Source organism: Rana temporaria, chromosome 8, assembly GCF_905171775.1.
Source record: "Rana temporaria chromosome 8, aRanTem1.1, whole genome shotgun sequence".
Classification (NCBI taxonomy): Eukaryota; Metazoa; Chordata; class Amphibia; order Anura; family Ranidae; genus Rana; species Rana temporaria.
This window is the reverse complement of record NC_053496.1, coordinates 138,398,714-138,414,716: the sequence shown is the minus strand read 5'-3', so window position 1 is coordinate 138,414,716 and position 16,003 is coordinate 138,398,714. Positions and strand designations below refer to the sequence as shown.

At 38.9% G+C, this 16,003-nt stretch overlaps 2 protein-coding genes across 5 annotated transcripts in view; one reads left to right on the top strand and one right to left on the bottom strand.

The window, feature by feature from the left end:
- RASSF4 (Ras association domain family member 4) overlaps window positions 1–16,003 on the top strand; it is a 283,607-nt gene that overhangs the window by 184,453 nt on the left and 83,151 nt on the right. The window lies entirely within an intron of this gene.
- DEPP1 (DEPP1 autophagy regulator) lies at window positions 7,981–9,591 on the bottom strand. Of its 2 annotated transcripts, none has more exons than XM_040320775.1 (2): window positions 9,202–9,591; window positions 7,981–8,734 (listed from the first exon to the last, which is right to left on the bottom strand). In XM_040320775.1, exon 2 carries the CDS (start codon window positions 8,730–8,732, stop codon window positions 8,124–8,126), a length of 609 nt encoding a protein of 202 aa, XP_040176709.1. In that variant the 5' UTR covers window positions 8,733–8,734; window positions 9,202–9,591; the 3' UTR covers window positions 7,981–8,123. The 2 variants fall into 2 exon arrangements, with proteins under 2 accessions (XP_040176709.1, XP_040176708.1); XM_040320774.1 differs by having other exon boundaries at window positions 9,213–9,590.

The window sequence follows — 16,003 nt, the reverse complement described above, 5'->3', positions numbered from 1 at the left end:
TAAGTGTATTTCTTTATCATAATAAAAGTTATAAGGGCTTTATACACTATGGAGAGGCATTTTTTTGTTTGCTTTTCATGATGTTACTATTGGAAGTCCAGACATTACTATCTGTTGAAAGGCTTTCCAGTTGGCTATAACTGATGTATAGAAGGTGCCATTGACATATATGGAAATTATTGAAGCGGTATATGACCACTATTGAAAAAAAGGAGGTCATAGGGAGTATCCTATTATCGTTTAGAGCGAAGGTGTGTGTTGGTGATAACACAGATACAATTTCATTGGAAGAGGCACATATTTCATCTATTCTGCACTTTTGATTTGGGATTTATTTTGGACACTTTATGCATATCTTTATATGATATTTTCTTACCTTTTTCTGATTTGTCACTAATGGTTTATATATTGAGATCATATGTGTTTTTATATTATGTAATGCACTGTGAGATCATTTAAAAAAGTGCAACACATCAATTCTCTGTCATGTCAGCAGCCATCAAACTTGTTTCACACCCATTATCTGAAGAAGTGACAGCTAACTATGAAACATGGTGTATGATGTAAAATATGTACTTCTTGCAAAGTAAACTTTCTGAGATTTTATTCTTCAACCTGGGCAGGGTTTGTATGGCTTTTTGGATCACACTGTCCATTTGTCAGTTCCACCCAGCTGGACTGGACTTGGCTTAGAGACAGATATATTGTCCACATTGGTCTTCCTTAGTACACCACTCCTGTGGTCCCATGCAGCCTCATCAGATAAAAAGTTTTTCACATTGCTTACTTTTTGCTTTTCTTCCCTTTACTTCACTAAATGGGTTTGCATTGAAACTTTGTACTATAAGGGCTCTCCTGCCTTTTCCCTCTCACTCTTTTTTCCCCTCTATGAGACATGTAGAGACAAAGCTATTTTTCTAGTTTCTGAAAACACCAAGTAGCTTCAGGACATCATGGACCAGCCCCTGTAGGGCATCACCTGCACTCAGTGTCATGTTTCAGAGCATGGCACTGATATTGTCACATCAGCATCACTCTCTGCATTGTTGAAGCCTGCCAAACACCAGAGAGGTGCCTGCTTGTCATGTATCCAGACTGAAGACATTTGGAAAAGGTAAATATTGAAAAAGAGCACAACATAAAGCCAGGAGTGTTTGGGACTTTGTGACCAATCCCACAATTGGGATTCAATGGTAGAGAAAAAAAAAGTAAATAAAAAAAGCTGTGGCCCTTACCATAGTCCACCAGAATCTTGCCTAGCCCTATCCTAACCAAACCATAGCCAGAATAACCCCCAGGAAATAACTTTCATCATTCTTAAAGGTGGTGTAAAGGTTAGTTTTCTATTTTCTAAATAGGGTCCTTTAAGCTAGTGCATTGTTGGTTCACTTACCTTTTCCTTTGATTTCCCTTCTAAATGTTTTTTTTTCTTTGTTTTATTTGACTGAATTACTCACTTCCTGTTCCTCCTCAGTAAGCTGTTCTGTAAGCTGTTCTGGCTCACTAACTACCGCTCGGATGATGGTAGCAAGTTTACTGAGGAGAAACAGGAAGTGAGAAATTCAGACAAAGAAAAAAAAACATTTAGAAGGGAAATCGAAGGAAAAGGTAAGTGAACCAACAATACACTAGCTTAAGATTAGGATTCCCTAATATGAGGGAATCTCTGGTTGTCACCAAGGTCATAAGAACTAGTGTTTCCATTGGAAAATGTCCTCTCTATTCCTGTTCTGGAGACAACCCAATATTTGGAATTTTCTTTTACTTTTGCCTTCTATGATCAGAGTAACATGAATAATAGAGAGGGCAATTGTCCCTAATAGGGGCACAAACAGCAATACAAAACAGACAGGTATTTTAATCCCACTTCACTCTATGCAAAACAAAAAAAGGTTTACTTTTAGTTATACTTTAAGTCAGAGGTCGTCAACCCCCGGTCTGCGGGCCAAAGCCGGGCCGCAACGCCTCTCTAGCCAGGCCGCAACTCTGAGGACTCTGTCCGGGCCGTACCGCCGATATATCCGGGCCAGGGACATAATGCAAGCTGCCCAAGCAGAGAGATGGCGTCATCTCTCTGCGCTACGCAGAGGCGCGCCGCTGTCCCGCCCTAACATACGGGGCTGCAAGGCTACGCTACACAGCGTCGCAGCCGCCCGATAAGAGCAGAGGGAGAATTACGTCATCTCTCCGCCCTCCCCCTCTATGCATTCCCGCAAGCAAACGGCTCCCCTCACATTCCCACCCTGAGACTGTAAGTACAGTGGGCACTGCAGAGGGACATGTATATTGTTTTATACTGGGGCATTTATTAACTTTTTTATACTGGGACATGTATTTTTATTTTTTTATACTGGGACATTTAATCATTTTTTTTTATTATGGGACATTAAATGTCCCAGTATAAAAAAAAAATGATTAAATGTCCCAGTATAAAAAAAACGATTAAATCATTTTTTTTATACTGGGACATTTAATATTTTTTTTATACTGGGACATTTAATCTTTTTTATACTGGGACATTTAATCTTTTTTTTATACTGGGACATTTAATCTTTTTTATACTGGGACATTTAATAATTTTTTTATACTGGGACATTTAATAATTTTTTTATACTGGGACATTTAATAATTTTTTTATACTGGGACATTTAATCTTTTTTATACTGGGACATTTAATAATATTTTTACAGGGCTGGTTCACACTGCACCGATGTCAGAGTTCGGATGTGATTTGCACCGCACTGCAGTGCACATCACATGCGATCTCTGTGCGATGTGATTTCAGCCATACAAATTGTATGGCTGAATTCACATCAAACTCGCACAGAACCCTTTTTTTTTTCCGTAGCAAGAACAGATCGCATGGGTGTTCACACCCATGCGATCCGATTCCTGTCCGAGTTTGCAGATCGCACTGCGATATGCGAACTGATTTGGGGGTGTTGTTAACTTTTAAATGACACTCCCAGCAGTTCGCATAGGGCAATGTGAACTGCCGCCGCAAAACCTGTGATGCGGGAACCCGCAATGGATTTGCAGGGTTCCCGCACTAACCTCTAACGCAACACATCGCGATTCCTCCTACCGGGCCTTGGAAAAATATTCTTCCACAAATCGGTCCTTGGTGCCAAAAAGGTTGGGGACCACTGCAGTTATTGTAGGGGATTCTGCCTTCAGCCTAAAGATTTACTGCTGCTCTGGGCTTCAGCAAAATGTCTGTCTCTGTCAAGAAGAAACAAGAGCAATGCTGGGGGCAATTTACAGCACACACTTATTTTTGTAGCATAATTATGAAAGTGGAATGTATGTTCCTTGCTAAAGAACCCTGGGCCAGATTCAGGTACATTTGCGGCGGTCTAACGTATCCCATTTACGTTACACTGCCGCAAGTTTTACGGGCAAGTGCTTGATTCACAAAGCACTTGCCTGTAAACTTGCGGTGGCGTAGCGTAAATCCGTCCGGCGCAAGCCCGCCTAATTCAAATGGGGTGTGTATCATTTAAATTAGGCGCGTTCCCGCGCCGAACGTACTGCGCATGCTCCGTTTTGTAATTTCCCGCTGTGCTTTGCGCAAAATGACGTCGCAAAGACGTAATTTTTTAACGGCGACGTGCGTTATGTCCTTTCCTATTCCCGGACGACTTACGCAAAAAAAAAATTTTTTAAATTCGATGCGGGAACGACGGCCATACTTTAACATGGCTGGTCTAAATATAACCCATGAAATAGCAGCCGTAACTTTACGACAGGAAAAGCCGACTAGCGACGACGTAAGAGAATGCGACAACCGCGCGTACCTTCGTGGATCGCCGTAAACAGCTAATTAGCATACCCGACGCGGAAAATTACGCAAACTCCACCCAGCGGGCGCCAAAGTATTACACCTACGATCCGAAGGCGTACGAAGCCGTACGCCTGTCGGATCGAAGCCAGAAGCCGTCGTATCTTGGTTTGAGAATTCAAACTAAAGATACGACGCGGCAAATTTGAAAGTATACTCCGGCGTACTTTTTCTGTGAATCTGGCCCATTATTTTTTATCCAGTTGTTTTGGGTAAAGTTACGGTTTAACTACTTAAGGACCGAATCGCGTACATATACATCGGCACTTTAAAGATGAATATCCATCTTTTCCATGGCAGGTCCTGTAAACGATAATGGTGGTCTCCGCGGCAGATTCACAGAGAGATCACCGTTAACGACGCGGGAGAGGGCCCCCCTTCCCGCCGCTCTTCCGCGCCCTCCGCCGCTTACCGGAGTCTATTTACTCGGCGTAACTTCATCTTTCACATTATGAAAAAAAATTGAGCTAACTTTACTGTTTTTTTTTTTTTTTTTAAGCACAAAACTGTTTTTTTTTAAAAACACGCGTTCAAAAAATGTCTGCGAAAATACCATGCGAGATAAAAAGTTGTAACGGCCGCCATTGTATTCTCTAGGGTCTTTGCTAAAGAAGCATATATAAGGTTTTGGGTTTCTATGTCATTTTCTAGCAAATAAATGATGATTTTTCCATGTAGGAGAGAAATGTCAGTATTGGCTTGGGTGCTCCAGAACGCCTGATGGTGCTCCCTGCATGTTGGGCCTCTCTATGTGGCCACGCTGTGTAAAAGTCTCACACATGGGGTATTGCCATACTCAGGAGGAAAAGCAGAATGTGTTTCGGGGTGTAATTTGTGGTATGCATATGCTGTGTGTGAGAAATAACCTGCTAATATGACAGAAACAAGTTTTTTTGTTTTTTTTTTACAGCATTTTCTGTAGTTTTTCTTTTATAGCGCAAAAAATAAAAAACCCAGAAGTGATCAAATACCACCAAAAGAAAGCTCTATTTGTGTGAAAAAAAGGACAAAAATTTCAAATGGGTACAATGTTGTATGACTGAGTAATTGTCATTCAAATTGTGAGAGCACCGAAAGCTGAAAATTGGTCTGGTTAGGAAGGGGGTTTAAGTGCCCAGTGGTCAAGTGGTTAAGGACCGCCTCCTGCACATATACGTCGGCAGAATGGCATGGCTGGGCACAAGCACGTACAGGTACGTCCTCTTAAAGTGCCCAGCCGTGGGTCGTGGCGCGCGCCCGCAACCAGGCCCGAAGCTCCGTGGCCGTGACCGCAGGACCAGCGGACCCGATCGCCGCTGGAGTCCCGCGATCGGTCCCCAGAGATGAAGAACGGGGAGAGCTGTGTGTAAACACAGCTTCCCCGTTCTTCACTGTGGCGCCGTCATTGATCGTGTGTTCCCTTTTATAGGGAAACACAATCAATGACATCACACCTACAGTCACACCCCCTACAGTTAGAAACACAAATTCAGAGCCCCCTTGTGGTTAACTCCCAAACTGCAATTGTCATTTTCACAGTAAACAATGCATTTTTAATGCATTTTTTGCTGTGAAAATGACAATGGTCCCAAAAATGTGTCAAAATTGTCCGAAGTGTCCACCATAATGTCGCAGTCACGAAAAAAATCGCTGATCTCCGCCATTAGTAGTAAAAAAATGTTTTTTATAAAAATGCAATAAAACTTTTTTTACCAAAAATAGGTAGAAGAATACGTATCGGCCTAAACTGAGGAAAAAAAAATTCTATGTTTTTGGGGATCTTTATTATAGCAAAAAGTAAAAAATATTGAATTTTTTTCAAAATTGACTCACCATTATTGTTTATAGCACAAAAAATAAAAAACGCAGAGGTGATCAAATACCACCAAAAGAAAGCTCTATTTGTGGGGAAAAAAGGACACCAATTTTGTTTGGGAGCCACGTCGCACGACCGCGCAATTGTCAGTTAAAGCGACGCAGTGCCGAATCGCAAAAACTGGCCAGGTCCTTTAGCTGCCTTAGGCTCCATTCACACTAATGCTTTTTTTGGTGCATTTTGCAGGAATGCAAGGAAATTTTTTAACATGGTTTCCTATGGAACATGTTCACATCAATGCTTTTTTGTGCCTCTGCGTTTTTGGAAAGGGTCAGGGACTTTTTTTCCAGCAAAAAGCAGCGTTTTGCAATAGGATTCAATGGACCTGCATCCAAAACGCATTTTGCCGCGATTTGCGTTTTTTTTTTTCAACCTGTTCATAGCTGGTTGTTAAAGGAAATGTAAACAAATAAAAATTACTGGCAAAAAAAAACGCAAATCGCGGTAAAATTGCGGTAAAATCGTGGTAAATACGCACGTCAAAAAACGCAGCAAGCACCCCAAAAACGCTCAAAAGCAACATGCATAGGTGTGAATCGAGCGACTCAATTCACACCTATGCATGTTGCTTTTGAGCGTTTTGACCTCTCCACATCCTCCTACTCGATTTGACTGGATTTTTGATCTTAATTGGATTGTTTTTTTTTTTTTAAACAAATACATATTTTTTTAAGGAACTCCATGAGGCAGTTTGATGCTATCTGGTCACAATGGTTTGAGTCCATGTATTGGTATAAATCAATCTGCACCATAAGTATTGCTGTATATGCATATGACTATATGTGACTATACTGTATATACATATGCACACTTTTCATTGAGAGGCGTGCTTTATGGTCATGCATTTTATTTAGTAAGCATTTATGTTTTCTTTTCTTTTCTGTTTAAAAATGTTTTTGTTTTTCTCAATAAACATCTCTGATTTAAAAAAAAAAAAGTAAGCATTTATGTCCATTAATTTGTTTGTGTTTTATGCTCCAAATTAGTTGGATGTTTGTTTTTGTTTTTTTGTTTTTGTTTTTTGTTTTGTTTTTTCTTTTTCTTTTTTGTTTTGTGGTATTTGTGATGTCTTGTGTGATGTGTTTTGTATAATACACTTGTATTTTTTTAATTGTAAATTTTGTTAAATAAAAATAATCTGATTAAAAAATAAATTATAATTTATCATTGTAGTTTAAAAAAACAACTGCAGATTTATGGAAGGCACCCTGGTTAAAGAAAAATAGAAGCTGATCAGTATCAGCAATTTCAGCTATGACCCTGTCTATGCAGCAAATTGTTTACAAGTTTAAAGGAGTAGTAAAGGCAGAAGATTTTTTTATCTCAATGCATTCTATGCATAATTTATTCATTGGTTTAGGCCGATATATATTCTTCTACATATTTTTCTTTGTCTACATATTTTTGGTAAAAATGTAAAAAAATCTCAATAAGCGTATATTGATAGGTTTGCACAAAAGTTATCGCGTCTACCAACTATGAGGAAAAAAACGAGCCTTTACAATCACTTTAATCATGAGTAATGTTTTTTTTTTTTTGTTTTATAAATCTGCTGCCGCTAGAATATGCAGCCTGCATCCACCCCCAGCATTCTGCTGACAACTCAGTATTGCACAGCTTGAATATCCAGTTAACCAGAAAAAAGGAAAAACTGGGTACCCGCAGCAAGTCCTGAAACTAGAAAGTTTATTTTAAAATGTATGAGACCCAACAGCGTCAGCAGTCCTGGAACACTTTGACGTGCTTCTTACATCTAAGCACTCTGCTACATAACTCCTCAAGATGTCCCACGACTGCTGATAATGTGGTATCATTTGAAAACAAGTGGAATTACTGCATGAACTTTTTCCTTCTTCTGGTTATATGACTATCATATTTTTTTACCACAAGCCATGCTACCTTTCTTTGTCTCTTTTCTACTTTCTTTCTTTTTGAATCTGAAGTTTTCCCATCTTTGTTTAAACATGTAAACATGTTATATTATTGTTATAATATTTAAATAATTTCTAATGTTATCTTAACATATATATGTAATAACAACAACAACAACAACATTATTAATGATAAATGGCATTTCTGTCTAGGAAAAATAAGAGTATGAATATGTGTAAAAAAAAAAAAAAACTGACAATTGAGATTTAATCAATCCCAGAGCTCAGTTCTCCACCACAAAAAAGCTTTAGGTTTCCCTGGATTTCCTGCATTGTGGATTTAGTGGCAAACTTGCTACAGAATAAAAAATGATTTAAATAGCAAACTCATCAAAAAAACATAGGAATACAAATGTATTTAAAAATAAATAAAAATAAATGAATATTTATTAGTAGTGCAGGTCTGCAGAATTCAGAATTCAGTAGTTTTTCCAGTTTAAATTAAATAATCCATAGAGTCTTACAATGTTCATTCCATTTTAGTCCCTGAATGAAATTATAACTCATATATGACAGGCAACTGTGGTTTGTGGGTTTTAATTACTGATCCCAAACTGCCATAAGCAGGAGAAGGACATTTCTTTTGGAGACGTGGGTGCTTGCTTCTTCTTTCCTGTGTACTTTGGTGCTCGATGCTTTGACCTTTGCTGCATTGTAACCTTCTATTTGTGTCAGCAGTTTTATGTAGGTTTACGGTATTACAAAGTTTCTTTTTTTGAGGCACAGCACAATGAAATGTGTCGCCATTCTCTTGGTTTTTGTTTCCATTCTGTCTATACAACCATGCCAGTGGGTCAGTTTGTAAAGAGACTAGGTTTGCATGATAGGATTCCTGTGCCACAGTTAGAACTTTAGGTTCACATACCTTCAATAATGATCTGGGTCTAAAATGAGTCCTCCTCTGAGCCTTGCATTGGGCATAGTGCTTATGATGATCTGTTGTTAGAGAACTAGGCTGTGCCAGTGTTTGAATAGATTTGACATAATCTTCCAGTCCAGTGTCTGTGTGCACAGCTGCATTTGGCTTTTCGGGTTGAGCTGATATCTCTATATCTTCATTGATGGTGGGTAGATGCTCCACGGAGATCAGAAGTTGGGATCTCATTGCTGAAAGGAACAAACAAAAAATACAATAGTTATTAGAGCAATACAGTCAGTACAGATTAAATATATATATATATATATATATATATATATATATATATATATATATATATAAAAATGTTATATATATATATATATATATATATATATATATATATATATATATAAAAATGTTATATATATATATATATATATATATATATATATATATATATATATATTATATTATATTATATATATATATATAGATATATATTATATATATATACACATACATATACTTGGTTTCTGTGTGCTTATTCTATGCCAATCTTGTCAGTGCGGTGGAACAACTGCAAACTTATGAGTTGGCTTGACATTTTTAAGAAATATAAATATGCCTTACTACAGCATCTTATGTAGTTTAAAAATAGTATTATAGCCAAACAGATGTCAGTATATTGATGAATTATGGCTATAGCTTGACTTACAATTTTCTTACCTTTTAGAGGTGGTATATTAGGTATCTGTTGGTGTTTGATAAGTCTGTTGTGCTCCTGGTCAGTGTTGCTCTGATTGATACCAATAGACGTGGTCTTTTTATAGCTTCCAGCAGCTGTCAGCCTCTCAGCTGCATTTCCCAAAATAGCATCAGCTGTGAACGTGAGTGAGGATGTGAGGAAGGTGATGTCCACGGATGTAGGGGGGGGGGGCGCTTCCAGCTTCACACTAGCTGTAATAATTTGCCTTTTTCAGCTTTCCTTTCCTGTCTCGTCTGAGTCGCTGTGTACCAACCAGCAGGATGTTAATGTGCTCGCTGACACGTTTTATGAACACCTCATTGCACACGTAAACACTGCCATTATGGTATTAGATTAAAATATACAGGTTTTTTTTTTTTTTTTTTGTAGCAGACATTAAACATTCTTTCACAAAGCTTTAGTCTCTTAGTTTTTGCTGAATGTGATCAAAATAAATGTTGGCAGGTTCTAACAAGTAGATTCTGTGCCTACTTATATTACAGCCAAGGTTGAAACTGCCTTCTGTCTAGAATTAGTGTGATAAATGCAAGCTATGAAGTAGCTTTTTCTGGGTACAAACACTGATGGAAAACTATAAATAGATCCAAACATGTTATAACCACAGACCAATTATGGCACAGGTAACTATAGTAACACATTGGAGATTGGATAAAGAGCTTTGGTGTGGAGTTTAACTCCTTGAATGTCAAATAGTGCAGGAAAGCACAAACATAGGGGGGAGATTTATTAAAACTGGTGCACACAGAATGTGGTGTAGTGGTGTATAGTAACCAATCAGCTTCCTACTTCAGCTTGTTTAATAAGGCTTTGACAATTAGCCCCTGTTCACACTGCCATGACTTGGAAGTTCAAAGTCACAAGACAAGTCGCACCCCATTAACGGCAATGGAACTGATCTAATCGATCCGACTTAGAAAAAGGTTCCTGTACTACTTTTGGTGTGACTTCAACACAACTTGCATTAACGTCTGTTAAAGAAGTCATATGCAAGCCGCGATGAAATCGGCTTCAAAGTGCACAACTTTGAAGCTGCGTCAGTGTGAACAAGGGCTAAAACCTAGAAGTTGATTGGTTACTGTGGACAGCTATACCAGATTTTGTGTACACCAGTTTTAGTAAATCTCCCCATTGTTATACTAAACCCTTCCTCTGTAGGATTCGATTAAATCAGGATTTCCAGGGAATGGCAGTAGAAGGAACTCAGTATAAGATCTCAGCGTATGCCGATGATATGCTCTTCTCACTGGCTAACCCAATGATATCTCTTCCTATTCTATACACCGAAATAGAGAGATATGGCACCTTATCATATTTTAAGATTAATTTAACTAAATCAGAGGCCATGGGAGTTGCAATGCCTATGGATATGCTGAGATAGTTGAAATCCATCTATAAATTCAAATGGACGGATTATGCTTTGAATTATTTGGGAACAAGGATCCCAGCTGATCTTGCAAAAACGTTCGATTTGAATTTTCCACCCCTTCTATGAAGGGTTTGTAGTCTCCTGGATAGATGGCATAAGGGATTCCATTCTTGGTTTGGAAGAGAAAATATACTTAAAATGAACATTTAACCGCAATTTCTATATTTGTTCCAAGCACTTCCCATTGCCATCCCTAGGCAATATTTTAAACAGATTGATGCACTATTTACTGGATTTATCTGGGCACAGAAACATCCAAGGAGCCGACATAGAGACTTAAAGATGTGGCCGAACCTGGAACAAGCACAGAGCAGGGTCTTACTTTATAGAGCACCTTGGTCCTTTAAAGAACTTCCAACCACGATTAAGACACACCCACTAATAGGCCTGACGATAAAAATGTGCCATTGACTTATTTCTAAAGGGCAGTTGTCAACACCAGAGTCCTCATTATTCCCCATTTTGGGGAACCCACAATTTGCTCCAGGATTAAGGAAAGAATCCTTTGGCGTATTATTAGAAAATGGGTTATTCCAGGCCTCTCACTTCCTGGAAACAGGATCATGGCCTAACTGGCAAACATTGACATCCAGCTTTAATCGACACCAATTAGATTTTTGGCGTGCGACACAATTGAGGCACTTCCTGCAGAGTTTACCTCCACCTGATAATTTCAAGCGGAAGTTAACGATATTCTAAGAATATTGTAATGAGAAGGGATTACTCTCCCATGTTCTCATGAAGATGTATGATCTGCTGATTAGACTGGCAGAAGATTTCCAATTGCCATTTTTAGGCAAATGGGAAGTGGAATTTGGTAGAACCTTTTCAGAGGAACAATGTACCAGTATAATACATAACATATTTGAATCCTCAATGTGTACGAGGATACAAGAAACAAATTATAAAATTGTTTCCCAAATTATAAAATTGTTTCCCAATGGTACCGAACACCAGTTCTCCTCCACAGACTTTTTCCGGAGGTCACGGATACCTGCTGGAGATGCTGTGAGGAATCTGGAACGTTATTACATATTCTCTGGTCATGTCCTATAATCAAGGATTTCTGGGAGGTGGTCCGGAGAATTTGCAGTTTTGGGAAGAAGAGATACCTGACGATTCTGCCTTTTTACTATTACATGAAACAAAAATGCCAGTAAAGAGATATAAGGAAACGATAGTATGCAATCTTCTAAATGCGGCTAAAGCATACATACCTGGCACCTGGAAGCAAAGACAACCCCCACCAATAAGACTCTGGCTTAAGAAAGTAGAGGAGATGAATCAAATGGAAGAATTGATATGGATAGTACGACAGAAAAAAGAGACATATAGGAAAACATGGTCCGTATGGAATCTCTTTATTAATTCAAAAGAAGGGAAGATGTTTATGGGAGTAGTATAGAGGAGCAATATACGGCCAGGAGATATAAGGGAGAGGAGGGGGATGTAGTGGAATGGGAGGAGAGGGGGGATTCCCTTTGGATGGATTTATTTCCCCCTTTTTTTTTCTTTTTCTCTGTATGGTTTTGATTGTTTACGACTCGGTCGTGGTTATTGGATTATGTATGGATTTTGTAGATTTGTTTTGTTATCTGCTGGACGTAGGGGGTAACCTAGGAGGGCGGATAGAGACAGATACCCTATCAAGAATACTGGAATAGACTGAGAGTATAAATACATGACCAAAGGGAAATGGATACCAGGAGAAATAAACAAGGGATTTATTGTAAATATTAAATAAAATGATGAGACTAGGAAATAAAGTCTGAAATATAACTACTATTCTGATAGAGGAATAGGCCAATTATGTGATTATGTTACTAGAATGATGTATGGAAGATGTTCTGAGATTTACCTTCCTTTTTTTGTTGTCTTTTCCATCTTGTTGAAATAAAGAAAAGATTTAAATTAAAAAAATAAACTTTTTTTGTGAAAAAAGGTTGCTCTCATTTGGTGGTCCCTGTTTTATTCTTGGAGGTGACTTCAACGGGGCTTTGTTCCAGACTGTGAATGCCTCCTCGGTTAAGTCTTCTATCCCTCATTCCACCCTCACACACATCAAATCACTTTTACATTCCGCACAACTAGTGGCTTGTATAGCATCCTTTTGAGAGAGATTATAGCTTTTACTCAGTGGCCCATAACTCATACAGCCACATTGACTATTTTCTAGGTCCCTATTACACCTCCCCATTACCGCATCCTTGGGCAACATTCTCTGGTCTGATCACGCTCCCATTCACCTACAATTCACACACATGCCTGTAGGCAGTTTTCCTGGTGTCTTAATGACAACCTGTTGAAGGATTCACCATGCGGAGCTGCGATCCAGCTGTCCTGGATCACAGTTTTGGTCAAATGGGAAGCACTAAAGTGTGTGCTTTGTGGGATTTTTATACAATATGGCTCACGGATTAAAGAAATCTAGGTCCGGTGACATTGCCCGTCTTCTCTCTACTAGAGCTAATCTTGAATTAACTTACAAAACAGACTTGTTTATATGGACCTGTCCAATGCTCCCTGTGACCTACTTAGGATTTTAGACACTCATTACCTTATAGCTAGGGATAAGGCGCACAATTACCATTACTCTCTCGCCAATAAGTAGGGGGAAAACTTGGCTAGGGTCCTCCACCCACGCCCACCGCACAGCCCAAGGCAACTCTTTTAAACTGCTGACCAACAGCGGGTCTGCAATCCTCAGGCCATATCAGTCGTTTTTCAACAATATTATTCCCAATTGTATAACTTGCCTCCTCAGTCTACAGCTCACTCAACAGGTTCTTCATCTTCCACCATGGAAGAATATATCTTAGAGACCACCCTACCGAAGGTGTCGGCTAAAGAGGCTTCTGATCTGGACAAACCTTTGTCTGACTCAGAATCTCTGGGTGCCATGAAAGTGTTAAAACCTAGGTTTTATGAATTCTTTGCCCTTTTTCTTGCCCCAATATTATCGGTGGCATTCAATTATATAGATGACTTCCACTTGCTCCCTAAGGATCTCTTATCTGCCAACATGTCTATAATTACTAAACCAGGTAAAGATCTCATTGTAGTAGCTATCGCCCATTTTCCCTTCTTAAAGCGGGGGTTCACCCTATAAAAAATTTCTAACACTACATCCAGCCCAGTTCTGCAAATAAAATTACACTGACCTTTTTTTTTTTTGCCGTAGATAGCGTTTATCGTTAGAATTCACCGCGGCTTCCGGGTAGGGAATCCCGCGGGAGTGGGCGTTCCTATTGACATGCCAATTGATTTACATGCTAAACGAAAGACCGGCGCCGAATAGAGCCGAGCCGACCTTCTTTCGGGAAGTCGTGAAGAGCTGTATGCGCCGTCGTTTAGCATGTCAATCAATTGGCATGTCAATAGGAACGCCCACTCCCGCGGGATTCCCTACCCGGAAGCCGCGGTGAATTCTAACGATAAACGCTATCTACGGCGAAAAAAAAAAAAGGTCAGTGTAATTTTATTTGCAGAACTGGGCTGGATGTAGTGTTAGAATTTTTTTATAGGGTGAACCCCCGCTTTAATTTAGACATGAAATTATTTGCAAAAGTTCTGGCCAACCGATTATCCCCCCTTTTACCTGCGTTTGTACATACAGACCAGGTGGGCTTTGTGCCGGATGAGAGGCATAGGATAACGCCACTAAAATCATACATCTTATCTCATACATCCAGAAACACAATTTAACCGCTTCAGCCCGGAAGGTTTTACCCACTTCCTGACCAGAACGCTTTTTACAATTTGGCACTGCTTCGCTTTAACTGACAATTGCGCGGTCATGCGATGTTGTATCCAAAATTTGCATCCTTTTTTCTTACAAATAGAGCTTTCTTTTGGTGGTATTGGATCACCTCTGCGGTTTTTATTTTTTGCGCTATAAACAAAAAAAGAGCGTCAATTTTGGAAAAAATATATATATTTTTAATTTTTTGCTATAATAAATATCCCCAAAAGTTTAAAAAAACAAATTTTTATCTCAGTTTAGGCCAATATATATGCTTCTACATATTTTTGTTTAAAAAATCCGCAATAAGCGTATATTGATTGGTTTGCGCAAAAGTTATGCAAACTATGGGGATTTTTTTGGCATTTTTATTATTTATTTATTTTTACTAGTAATGGTGGTGATCTGTGATTTTCAGCGGTATTGCGACAATGCGACGGACAGATTGAAAACTTTTGACACTTTTTTTAGGACCATTGGCATTTATGCAGCGATCAGTGCTATAAAAATGCACTGATTACTGTGTAAATGTCACTGGCAGGGAAGGGGTCAACACTAGGGGGCGATCAAGTGGTTAAATATGTGTTCCCTCTGCATGTTCTAACTGTGTGGGGATGCGAGTGACTAGGAGAGAAGCCCTGTCATTTTTTCTACTTCGTAGGAAGAAATGATAGGGCTCCTCTCTTCTGACAGCACAGGGATTTGTGTCTGCCACTCATGCATGTGATCGCACGTGGCCAGTGGCGATCGTGCCTGCCGGCCACGTGCATCAGTCCCCTGCCGTGTAGCGGGCGCATGCCCTCTGGTGACTGAAAACGGGTAGGACGTACCCGTACGGGATTTTGCCCAGCAGTGCCATTGTGCCGCAGTAGATGCGTGACACGGTGGGCAACTGGTTAAAAGCATATCTTCTCTCCTTTTGACGAAGAAAAGGCGTTCGACCGGGTGAACTGGCGGTTCCTGCGTCTTTCCTTGGAGCAGATTGGTTTAGGCGATACCTTTATCACTAAAGCAATGTGTTGTGCTTATTAAGGAAATTTTCCTGCGCAGTATTTATGATTAAGTCATTTTTAACAATGATATTTTTAAGATACAGATTCAATCTATTATGACCACAGTCTAAAAATATAAAATGTATTCACCAGACATGTAATCATACAAGATAGTTATATATATATATATATATATATATATATATATATATATAAATATATATATGTGTTGACTAAAACAAATGTTACATGAAATTAAAATATTGATTGCCTTACATAAAATCTTGAATATCAATTGAAACACCCGCTAAATTGGAGTGTAGTACCTTTGACATGAGACAGCAAAGATAAACTTCCCTGTAGAATCAATAACCTTGTAAAATGACAATTAGACAGAACGTCTGTATTTCACAATTTCAACGGTTACTATACTGCAGGTAAGTAAGTGGTTAACAACGTGAAATAAAATTAGACGTTTGTTATGTCATAAGATGGAAACTATGCAAAATAAAAAATATATTGAAAATGTAATCTTTAGAAAAAAATCTACAAGGCGGTTATCAATTCGAGAGAATAATTATCAATTGTATA

Bases quoted from the DNA above. Each gene is read 5' to 3' on its own strand.
- DEPP1 (XM_040320775.1), bottom strand. From the start codon at position 8,732: ATGAGATCCCAACTTCTGATCTCCGTGGAGCATCTACCCACCATCAAT.